The sequence below is a fragment of the Neophocaena asiaeorientalis genome, unplaced genomic scaffold (assembly GCF_003031525.2).
Source record: "Neophocaena asiaeorientalis asiaeorientalis breed wild unplaced genomic scaffold, Neophocaena_asiaeorientalis_V1.1 scaffold332, whole genome shotgun sequence".
NCBI classification, from domain to species: domain Eukaryota; kingdom Metazoa; phylum Chordata; class Mammalia; order Artiodactyla; family Phocoenidae; genus Neophocaena; species Neophocaena asiaeorientalis.
The window spans coordinates 6,124,479-6,136,774 of NW_020173111.1; the positions used below are offsets into that span (position 1 = coordinate 6,124,479).

Sequence of the window (12,296 nt, forward strand, 5' to 3'; positions counted from 1 at the left end):
TTTATCCAACTGAGTAGAAAACATATTCACCTGCATACAAATGTTTATAGCAAGATTATTCATAATCACTCAAAACTGGAAGCAACCAAGGTGTCCTTATATAAATGAATGGATAAACAGTGATACATCCATATAGTGGAATATCATTCAGCAATAGAAAGTAATGAGCTATCATGCCACTAAAAGACATGGAGGAACCTTAAAGGCATGTGCATAGTGAAGGAAGCTAATATGAACAGCTACATACTTATGATTCCAATTATATGACATTCTGGAAAAGGAAAAACTATGGAGACATTAAAAAGATCAGTCGGGACTTCCGTGGTTGGCACAGTGGTTAAGAATCGCCTGCCAATGCAGGGGACACGGGTTTGATCCCTGGTTCAGGAGGATCCCACATGCCGTAGAGCAACTAAGCCCGTGTGCCACAACTACTGAGCCTGTGCTCTAGAGCTCACAAGCCACAACTACTGAAGCCCGCGTGCCTAGAGCCCGTGCTCTGCAACAAGAGAAGCCACCGCAGTGAGAAGCCTGCTCACCGCAACTACAGAAAGCCCGTGTGCAGCAACAAAGACCCAACACAGCCAAAAATAAATAAATAAATTTATTTTTTAAAAAAACAGTCGTTGCCAGAGGTTCATGAGGAGGATAGAAGGGATTAACAGGTGAAGCACAGGTGATTTTTAGGGTGGTAAACTATTCTATATGATACTATAATGGTGGATATATTGTCAAATCCATAGAATAGTACAATACAAAGAGTGAACCTTATCATAAACTGTGGATTTTAGTTAATAACAGTGTGTCAGTCTTAATTTATTAATTGTAACAAATGTGCCACACTAATGCAGGATGTTAATAATAGGGGAAACTGTGTGTGTGTGTGTGTGTGTGTGTGTGTGATGTGTTTCTCAAAATGGCGTAATATACGGGAACTCTGTACCATCTGCTCTTATATTTAATATGTTTTTAAAAGGGGAAATAAGCAAATGTTAAAGAGATGTTGTTAAAACCATGCGTGTGCAAAGCTGAGGTATTTTATAGCGTGTAACAAAGTAACTTTAGAAAATTTAAAAGGCAGGAGGAAAACCCTATAGTAAACATTGTAATCAGTGATTAGAGTGACAGCTTTTTCTGAGATGGGAAAGAGAAAAAGATGTCTTTCATTACAATTATTGGTACTAGAGAAGATCACAGCCACTTCAGTAAGGCAAGAAAAAGAATAAAAAGTATAATTATTGGAAAGGAAGGAAGAAAATTGTCATTATTCTCAAATGTATTGATTTTGTTTGTAGAAAATCACTAGAATATATAAATGAATTTGGAAATGTTGCTGTATGCAAGATGTAGTATATGAAAGTTAAGTATATATACTAGGAACAATTAGTAAATGACATTTAAAAAAATGCCATTTTAATAGTAACATCATCAAATAACCGGGGCGGGGGGGGGAATCTAAAAATGAACAAAACATCTATGTGGAAAACTACAAAAATTACTGTGAGAAATTAAAGAAGTCCTAAATAAATAATGGAGTATATCATGTTTCTGGGTTGGAAGACTTAATATTGTCAAGATCTCAATTCTCCCCAAAGTTTCTATAAATTCAACATAATTCCAATAAAATTTTATAAAGTTTTATTGTGTAAATTGATATGCTGATCCTAAAACATAAGTGGAAATTAAAAAAAGAAAAAAAGAGTAGCCGAGAATAACCAAGGTAATTTTGATGAATAAAAACAAAGTTGGGGACTTCCCTGGTGGTCCAACGCAGGAGGCCCAGGTTTGATCCCTGGCCAGGGAACTAGATCCCATACGCGTGCTGCAACTAAGAAGTCCACATGCCACAACTAAGAAGTATGCATGCTGTAACTTAACATGCTGCAGTGAAGATCCCACGAGCTGCAACTAAGACCCAGGGCAGCCTAAATAAATAAGTAAATAAATAAATAAATAATTTTAACAAAAGAAAAACAAAGTTGGGCTTAACGTTACCAGACATCAAGAGCTTAAAGCTTCATGATAAAAACCGGGTCTTATTGGCACAGAGGCAGACAGACCAGTGAAGCAGAATGCACAGTCCAGAAGTACGGGCTTCCCTGGTGGCGGAGTGGTTGAGAGTCCTCCTGCCGATGCAGGGGACACGGGTTCGTGCCCCGGTCCGGGAAGATCCCACATGCCGCGGAGCGGCTGGGCCCGTGAGCCATGGCCCTGAGCCTGCACGTCCGGAGCCTGTGCTCCGCAGTGGGAGAGGCCAAAACAGTGAGAGGCCCGCGTAACGCAAAAAAAAAAAAAAAAAAAAAAATCGATTCCTATATACGCCTGTGTGTATTTATTTATAACCAAGTTGCAATTTTAGTGCTTTTCTGATGAAGGGTGAAGTTAACACATTTGAGGTAGGAAGCAATTTCCAGGAAAAAAACAAAAAGTTTTGGAAGGGCCAGAACCTGATTTCTGACTACTCTTATTCCTTTAGCTATCTCTGTTTCTATTACCAATGTTCCAGGCTCTGTCATTCAGGGTGTTTATTTTATTCATTGGAACATGATTTGGGAATTTGGCTTAATTTGGCAGTTTGGAGTCTTATCACGCCTATTTAAAAAAAATATATTTATTTATTTATTTGGTTGTGCTGTGTCTTAGTTGTGGCAGGTGAGCTCCTTAGTTGTGGTATGTGAACTCTTAGTTGCGGCATGCATGTGGGATCTAGTTCCCTGACCAGGGATCAGACCTGGGCCCCCTGCATTGGGAGCACAGAGTCTTAACCACTGGAGCACCAGGGAAGTCCCTTGTCATGCTTGTTTAACTTGTGCACATTCAAGTATCTGTGTATGTGTGTTGGGGGGATAATGTAAATAATGAAGGCAGTCTACTTTTTCATTCAGTAATCATAATGTTGGGTAGTAAGCATGAGATGAGAAATGCAAACTTGTGTTCCAGCTATCGATTCTCACTTGTGTCCGAATGTGTGAGCATCTTGTTTGAGTTAGTGTGATTCTAGTGTTTAAAGAGACATGTGTTGGGAATTCCCTGGAGGTCCAGTGGTTAAGACTCCATGCTTTCACTGCTGAGGGCTTGGGTTCGATCCCTGATCAGGGAACTAAGATCCCACAAGCCACACAGCTTGGCAAGAAAGAAAGAAAGAGAGAAAGGGAGGAAGGGAGGAAGGAAGAAAGAGGAAGAAAGAAAGAAAGAAAGAAAGAAAGAGGAAGAAGGAAAGAAACATATTTTCCATACAGCATGCTCACTCAACACAGACTGCTTCATCTGCTGTGCAATTGAAGAAATAGATTCTAGTCTAATCCTGAGGGAACAACAGCTGTGTTAAACTTTCTAGGGCACTTTATGTAGGGTCATGGGCTTGGGCTCTCAAGCCAGACCACCTGGGTTCAAATTCTGGCTCCGCTCTTCCTATCTGTGTGGCCTTGGCAGGTGCCCAGTGTTCCTCTCTGTAAAATGGAGATCGTAATAGCACCTCATGGCATTGTTGTGACAATTAAAGAGTGACAGCTAGCACATGTAAGTGCATAATCAGTGTTAACTATGATTATCAGTATTGTTATTATTACTGAGAGGTGATAGAGTATGTTGGTCTCCAAGATGGTACATTCTTGAGGGATTTTCAAGGGAAACTTAGTTAACTCCTTTCTACCTTCAGCTTATACTTTAGAACCCAATGCCAGTGTGTGATATGATTCTGCTGTACCATGCTCCTTTCTCTATCTGGTCCTTGGTCTTTTCGTGAGCTGACGATCAGTTGTGGCTCATTGTGGAATGGTTGTATGGCACAGAACACAGACATTTGTGGTGGTGGGGCAAGATGTATTACCACAGAAGCAATGTAGATATGCAGACACCCTGAAATATGTTTAATATATATAAGTACACATTTCCAGCCATCGGCATTTTCCTATGTACAAAGTTCCATTGAGTCTTTTAAGAGCAGTGCAGCCCTTATGCTTCTGTCCTTTGCTTTTCTCTAGAAAATGATTGGAGCCTATATTGCAGAACAGTATCTACGCTGTCACTGGCCCCATGGTGCTGCCTGTGGGTGCTTTATTGTAGGGTGCAGTGCTCTGGTGTTTTATGGATCTACTATCTTCTCCAAGCCCATGGATTTTCCATGCACTGCTGATTGTTACCTTTGGAGAATTTTGGAGAACTTTTTAGGTGGCTGTTTGCCGTTTCACCTTCCACACACACAGGCACAGACTCTCATATTTACCTTCCGGTACTATGGGGATTGAGACCCTATTGTTGTCCCTGACCTCGTCCCCATCCACTCTTTGTCTCTCAGGAAAGCTGCTCTTTGTTTTCAGCTGTGACTGCGGAGCGCTGAGGCACACACAGCTATTTGCCACTGTGCTATCATCAGCAGCTCATCTCCACTGCCAGAATGTCAGAACCTCCCTCTGACCCTGCCATGCTGACAGCTACTGCTTCCACTGGGGGACTGCTGGTGTCAACTAAGCTTTTGTTTGCTTCTCTCTGCTTTTCTTTTTCCCCATCTTCTGTAACTTCTTGGCTTTTGCTCAGGAAATGAGCTCCATCTTTCTGCCCTGTGAGTAGATAGATAAAAGGTGAATGGGTTTTATTGTTGAGCTTTTCTTGGCCATGTTATTTGAGGCTCAGGCACCTGAGCCTGTTTCATGCATCTACCACCAAAAGTGGGGTTTGCATAGGAATTAGAATGATTTAGCCCTCACTAGGCTCCATGCCTGGGAGGTGAGAGATTGGTCTTTTTTTTTCTTTTTTTTAAAGTTGTCTCCTACAGCTCACTGATTGATGTTGTGTTCATCTATTTATTTATTTGGTTGCACGGGGTCTTAGTTGCAGCCAGCGGGCTCCTTAGTTGTGGCAGTTGGGCTCCTTAGTTGCGGCTCACCAGCTCCTTAGTTGTAGCATGTGAACTTTTAGTTGCGGCATGCATGTAGGATCTAGTTCCCTGACCAGGGATTGAACCCAGGCCCCCTGCATTGGGAGCTCAGAGTCTTAAGCACTGCGCCAGCAGGGAAGTCCTGAGAGATTGGTCTTTGAATAGAACAGGTTATGATCTACTGTTCCATGTCCATGACTTAGAACAAGGGAAATAAAAGTTTAATGAATTCTGGGTTAAGGGGATTTGTGTAGTGTGTCTAAAACAGCTTTGGAATGTGCAAACATTTAATATGTCATAGTAGTGATGAACAATTATAGTGCACTTGTGTATTACGAATTGAGGAATCTTGAAAAAGTTATGAATATCCAAATGGCTCATTAGATTTTATCTTTCAAGTTATAAATATTCTAAAATGTTAACACCATCTCATTTTTGTGCTTTTTTCCCCCTTTCTTCCTAGAATATTTTCCTTCTTGGATATAGTAACTTTGTGCCGATGTGCACAGATTTCCAAGGTAGAGTATTAACCAAATTTGTAATGAAGAAATTCAAGTTTTATTAGAATGAGGATGAGTTCAAGTTAAAAATTAAAATGTCATCTTTTATATGTAACATAACACAATGTTATCATAATTCCACATTTGATTATCAGCTTAATGTCTATCATGAATAAACATTTGGAAATATAAAGGTTGAATCAAGACTTTCTTTAACAGTCGCAATAAATATATCTTTTTCACCCTAATCTCTCCCAACCTCCCAGGCTTGGAATATCTTAGCCCTGGATGGAAGCAACTGGCAAAGAATAGACCTTTTTAACTTTCAAACAGATGTAGAGGTAAGTTAACCTTGTTTTAGACAAAAGACTTTTTAAAAAGATAAGTAAACTGCTCACTCTTTCCTGCCTTTTTATTTTGCTGCATTTAGATTTAATATGAAGTTGCCAAGGTGGAATAGAGAGGAAAAAAACCTGGCAGATATTTGCATACTTCAAGACCAAAATTCTGTTTGCATTTTACTTTTTAACTTTTATCAGTAACAGACTTCTACTTTTCCCCCTTGATCATGTTTATAATCTAAGTTTTACCACTCAGCTTTTCAAAGCCTCACACCTGTATCATTAACACCTGGTTCAATGCTTATCTTAGGAGACTCTTGACAAATATTTATTGATCTGAAAACTCCATTGAGAATTCTAATTCAGCATCAGGAATGGAGAAATGGCAGAAGCAGGGACTCGGGAATGAGGCTGGAATTATGAGATATAACTCCAGCTCAGCCACTTAAGACATTTACTCTCTTAGTGCCTCAGTTTTATTATTTATAAAATGAAGAAGTGAAATAATCCTTAGAGCCTTTATAATTCCAGGATTCTGGTGTATTTATCTGGAAATATGTAAATATCCTCATTTAAGAGTGGTAAACCAGGTCAAATGAGAAAAGTTTTATTTTAAAACAACTTTAATATTAAATACCAATTTATAACCAAAAAGAAACAGGGAAGTAATAAAGAGCATTGTACATAGTAATTGTTGGGAGTGCTGTTTTAAGGGTCTGGGGATGTTGAAGTTCATTATCTACCCAATGTTAGTAAAACCTTATTGATTTCTAGTTTAGCCAACTCAGTTACAATTGTATTTTTTTTTTTTTTTTTTTGCGGTACGCGGGTCATTCACTGCTGTGGCCTCTCCCATTGCGGAGCACAGGCTCCAGACGCGCAGGCTCAGCCGCCATGGCTCACGGGCCCAGCCGCTCTGCGGCATGGGGGATCTTCCCGGACCGGGGCACGAACCCACGTCCCCTGCCTCGGCAGGCGGACTCTCAACCACTGCGCCACCAGGGAAGCCCTGGAATTGTATTTTAATTCAGTTACTCACATAGCAAGTTTATCACTTGTTTTTTTTTTTTTGTGGTACATGGGCCTCTCACCGTTGCGGCCTCATCCCGCTGCGCAGCACAGGCTCCAGACGCGCAGGCTCGGCGGCCATGGCTCACAGGCCCAGCCGCTCCGCGGCACGTGGGATCCTCCCGGACCGGGGCACGAACCCATGTCCCCCGCATCGGCAGGCGGACTCCCAACCACTGCGCCACCAGGGAAGCCCTATCACTTGTTTTTATTGAAGTAAATTCTTTGTATCTTTTTTAATGGATAAGGAAATGAATGTGTTTAACAGTGAGATGGGCCCAAACAATTTCCTGTGACTCACTTAAGCTGGTGTTACCTACAAGAACTGATGGCCAGTGGTGGAGGCCCTTCACCTCCTTCTCTAGGTTACTTGCTGCTTGCCAGGCTCTGGTCCCATCTCAAACCAGTGGAGCAGAATCCCCTACAGGAGGTGGGGCTGAGCACAGCATTTCCCACTGCTCAGGTTGCTGTGCTCTGAGCTTGGAAGCTGGCAGGGGCCTCAGGGCTTCTCACTCCCTGGAAAGATAAGCTGTAGCTCCTGGCTTGGACTCTGGTCCCTAAATCAGGAATTCTTTAATGCTCTTTCCAGACTTCACGATTGCAACAGTGCTGACGTGTAATTCCCCTTCAAACTGATAATCTGTAGTTCATGGTTCATTGTGTTACTTAGTGATGTTGAGGAGAACATTAAATTCCAAAAATTGTGGTCATTTCTTCTGGCCAAAGAGTCATTGTTTTAAAAAAATTTTGTAAAAAAATTCTTTTCTGCGGTTTTTTAATTGTCTCCTCAGTTTTCTTTGATGATTTTTCCAAACTACAACTTTTTGGAATGCACATAAAAAACTTTTAAATTCAGATATTAAAAAATACTATTTCAGGACTTCCCTGGTGGTCCAGTGGTTAAGACTCCATGCTGGTTTGATCCCTGGTCGGGGAGCTAAGATCCTGCAAGCCACGCAGTGCAGTGCGGTCAAAAAAAAAAAAAAAATACTATTTTAAGTAAATGTCATTACCTTGTGCATTATTTGATTTCACAATTTTAGCTGACTGCTGACTACAGCTATATAAACACATTGCAGAAGTACTTGAGTACTTCTACCAACGACAGACCAGTTTATGGTTTACCAGTTACGTAGAGAACTACATGTGAAAAATATAGTCTAATACTATTTAGTTCCCCCTTTGGGCTACCACTTTGAATCCAGGTTGATTCTGAACCAAGTGTGGGGCCTCCCATAGACACTAACAGGACCCTCTGGATGTTTATACTGGGAAGCATCCCATGGATAAACTCATGGTCTCAAATTCATTTCTTTGGGACGAAAGTGGTGATTTATGGATCTGTTGAGAGAAGAGAAAAGGTGTCAAGGATCAGGACTAAGAGTATTTACTGTGTGCCAGGCACTCTTCTGAGCACTTTTTGTATATTAATTAATTTAATCCTCTCAAAAACACCATGTTGAAGAAACTGAGGCACAAAAAGTTTGAGTAACTTACCTGAGGTCCCTCACCTAGTAAGAAGAGAGAGTAGGTACCTTGAACAGTGGGTTTCTTGACTTGAATTTCAAAGAAAAGGCAGAATAGCACATGCAGGTGACTAATGTGCATTGGGCCTCTCCTTGAGCATCACTCTCTCCTAAGTAAACATCAGGTTTCCCTGATGTTTAGGCATTTTCCATGCCTTTAAAAGTTGAACATTTTGTTGTTAGTCTTCATGGTCATTAAAGATTCTGTGGGGCCAAAAATGAGAAATAACCAAGTAGTATGTTATCTAAAACTCATAAGTCCAAGGGTCTCTCCATTAGGCCTTATTTTTCTGTAAAGCCTTTCTTTCTAAAATGCATACCTACAACATACTATCTAATAGATGTTACACAGTGTCATTTGCATTTGAAAAGGATTTACTCATTTTTTTCTCTTAGTTGGAAACAGTGGAACAGAAAATTCTGAATGTAATTTTTTTATTCCAGTACAAAAACTTTTACTCTAAAAAAGGAAGAATAGGAAGTTTGTATAAACGTGACTAACTTGAAATGGAGAATATAGATGGTGTGCTCTATTTGTAGACATTGGTGTGGAATTGTTTTTGCTGTTTTATTTAGTACTTAAATATTTATCTTGGATTTCCAAGTCATAATGTTTTTCCTCCCACTGACAGAAATTTATTTTACAGGTGTCTGGAGTGTTGGTTCAAAAACTAATATTTATTTTTTATTTATTTATTTTTTTTGGTATGCGGGCCTGTCACTGTTGTGGCCTCTCCCGTTGTGGAGCACAGGCTCCGGACGCGCAGGCTCAGCGGCCATGGCTCATGGGCCCAGCCACTCCGCGGCATGTGGGATCTTCCCGGACCGGGGCACGAACCCATGTCCCCTGCATCGGCAGGCGGACTCTCAACCACTGCGCCACCAGGGAAGCCCCAAAAACTAATTATTAACTTAGATAAGACTCAAGAAAGCATAGATAAAGTCACCAGCAATATCAGAGTTTGGATTTTCAACTTAATTAAGTTATTAGCCAGATATAATATGTGTGAGCCCTGCTTCTGTGATACTGTGGTTTGATGTGTCCTAGTGAATTCTTAGTGCTTAGAGTTCAGTGTCAAGATTGCTCTTTTAAAAAGTGAGGATAATAAGTATTAAAAATGAAACAAAATGGCCTTTTCAATGTTTTCTCCCTTGTGGAGGTGGTAATTGTGCAGAACATACAGCTTTTAGAGTCAGTTAAACCTGTTATAAACCCCAATTCTACTACTCACTAAAGTGTAACCTTGGCAATTTAACCATTTAATTTCTTTATGTGAAAAATGAAGATAATGGATCCAATCTGTATTAGTCAGGATTCTCCAGAAAAACAGAACCAGTAAGATACGTGCGTACTATTTACAATAGCCAGGACATGGAAGCAACCTAAGTGTCCATCGACAGATGAATGGATAAAGAAGATGTGGCACATACATACAATGGAATATTACTCAGCCATAAAAAGAAACGAAACTGAGTTATTTGTAGTGAGGTGGATGGACCTAAAGACTGTCATACAAAGTGAAGTATGTCAGAAAGAGAAAACAAATACCGTATGCTAACACGTATATATGGAATCAAAAAAAAAAAAAAAAGATTCTGAAGAACCTAAGGGCAGGACAAGAATAAAGACATAGATATAGAGAATGGACTTGAGGACACAGGGAGGGGGAAGGGTAACCTGGGACAAAGTGAGAGAGTGACATTGACATATATACACTACCAAATGTAAAATACATAGCTAGTGGGAAGCAGCCGCACAGCACAGGGAAATCAGCTCGGTGCTTTGTGTCCACCTAGAGGGGTGGGATAGGGAGGGTGGGAGGGAGACGCAAGAGGGAGGGGATATGGGGACATATGTATACATATAGCTGATTCACTTTGTCGTACAGTAGAAGCTAACACAACATTGTAAAGCAATTATACTCCAATAAAGATGTTAAAAAAGTGTATATTAATATAGACATAGAGATTTATTATAAGGAATTGGGTCATGTGATTATGGAGGCTGAGAGGTCCCAAGATCTGCAGTCAGCAAGCTGGAGGCCCGGGAGAGCTGATATGTAGCTCCAGTCTGAGTCAGAAGGCCTGTGAACCAGCAGAGCCAGTGGTGTAAATTCCAGTCTGAAAGCTGGCAGATTCAAGATCCAAGAGGAGTTGATGTTTCAGTCCAAGTCCATGGGCCAGAAAAGACCAATGTCAGCAGTCAGGCAGGAGTTCTCTCTTAATCAGCCTTTTTTGTTCTATTCATGTCTTCAGTTGATTGGATGAGGCCCACCCACACTAGGGAGGGCAGTCTGCTTTACTCAGTTTACTGATTCAAGTGCTAATCTCATCCAGAAACCTTTACAGACACAGCCAGAATAATGGTTGACCAAATGTCTGGGCACCCTGTGTCGCAGTCAAGTTGACACATAAAATAAATCATAAGTTCACCCTTTGTCAACTTGGCACCCATAGGCATGTCCTTTAACCATACTTAATTTCCAAATAAAGACGATAACAAAGGTCATAATGCCACCTAATATGATACAGCTATCCAGCATACAACCCGAAAGACACTCAGCCCTTCCTCAGAAGAGGAGGTAACGTCCTAGAGTCAATTTCACTCTTTGGTATTCTGTGCCTTAAATACTTTGATGTAGAATTGACAGTACTTAAATACTTACGATATAAAGTCAGTACATGTTGTGTCACATGATACGGGGATAAGAGAGGGAAAAAATACATATTTGTACCACACACACATGCATTCATAATAAAATAGGGAGAAAATACTTATGACAATTATAGTCCTAATTTCTGTAACTGGTCATGTGGTCAGAATTGGTATTTATAACTACCTTCTGCTTCCCATTCTGTATTCTCTTTGTCTTCAGCAAGCACCTCAGCTGGTCGTGGTTCCTTACCTGGTAGAGTGACCCAAACCATCATTCCTGAAGCCATGAGTAGTCTCCTTGGATTGGCTTTTAGTTTTCCATTGACTTTAATCAGAGGGCATATTAATACTAAGAGATATCCTAAGGGATTTCCTGTATTCCATACATAGACTCTTCCTTATTTCAGTGTGGAGCAGTAGTCCATGTGGTTGTTGTGAATATTAAATGAGCCATAGCAGGTACAAGAAAGTGTTAAAATCATGCCTGAAAAAATAGAAGTGCTTAATCAATGTTCATCTTCTTTTTTCCTCCCCTAATGTATCTGCCAGTACCAGCCAAAGTTCCCATTTTTAAAGCAAATGTGTTTAAATAGGGGATTGCTAGGAAGAATAAGGAGTAGATTTTATGATACATCTTCAAATTTTTAGAGTGGTAATGTTTAGCTAAAATAGAATTTCTTTTTTTGAGCAACATTGTTTTAGATCTCTGTGTTCCCAGCACAGCAGTGTTCCCCAAAAGCTTGACCTCAGAAAGCCTTGTAATTGATGGAGTAGCCATGAGCCCTGGCTAGGGAAGGCCTAACTCCAGAGTCAAGGCTTTCAAAAAATAGTGTGTGATTTAAAAAAAATACTTACTGTTTTCATTGAAAACATTTTTTCAGTGCTTGCAGCCCCTTTATACACTAGGAGCAGAAGTGGGATGTTGGAGGAATGTTCCAAAACACCTTCTATTACACCTGGAAATACATATTCAGTTCCTAAATTTCAGGTTATTTTGCTGTTAGATAAGCAGCATGAAACAAGATTTTTTCCAACTTTCTCCACTGAAGGGTCGAGTGGTGGAAAACATCTCAAAGCGATGCGGTGGATTCCTGAGGAAGCTCAGCTTGCGAGGTTGCATTGGCGTTGGAGATTCCTCCTTGAAGTAAGTCAGTCCACCGTGACTCACTCTGTTGTGGCAGCTTGTAGCTGACATTTTCATCAGCAAAAATAAACCAAGCATATTATTTGCTTTTCTTCTGTTAAAATCTTTCTATGGTAATTTGCATAGAGTAGTGAGAATATCATGATTTTGGAGCCAACAGGCCTGACCTAGAAACCGAGCTCCAG

At 40.4% G+C, this 12,296-nt stretch overlaps 1 protein-coding gene across 1 annotated transcript in view; it reads left to right on the forward strand.

The window, feature by feature from the left end:
* Window positions 1-12,296, forward strand: part of FBXL2 (F-box and leucine rich repeat protein 2) — an 80,359-nt gene that overhangs the window by 32,432 nt on the left and 35,631 nt on the right. Inside the window, exons 3-5 of the mRNA XM_024743448.1 lie at window positions 5,340-5,394; window positions 5,643-5,717; window positions 12,017-12,111. Coding sequence (XP_024599216.1) covers window positions 5,340-5,394; window positions 5,643-5,717; window positions 12,017-12,111 — 225 coding nt within the window. The remainder of the gene's footprint in view (window positions 1-5,339; window positions 5,395-5,642; window positions 5,718-12,016; window positions 12,112-12,296) is intronic.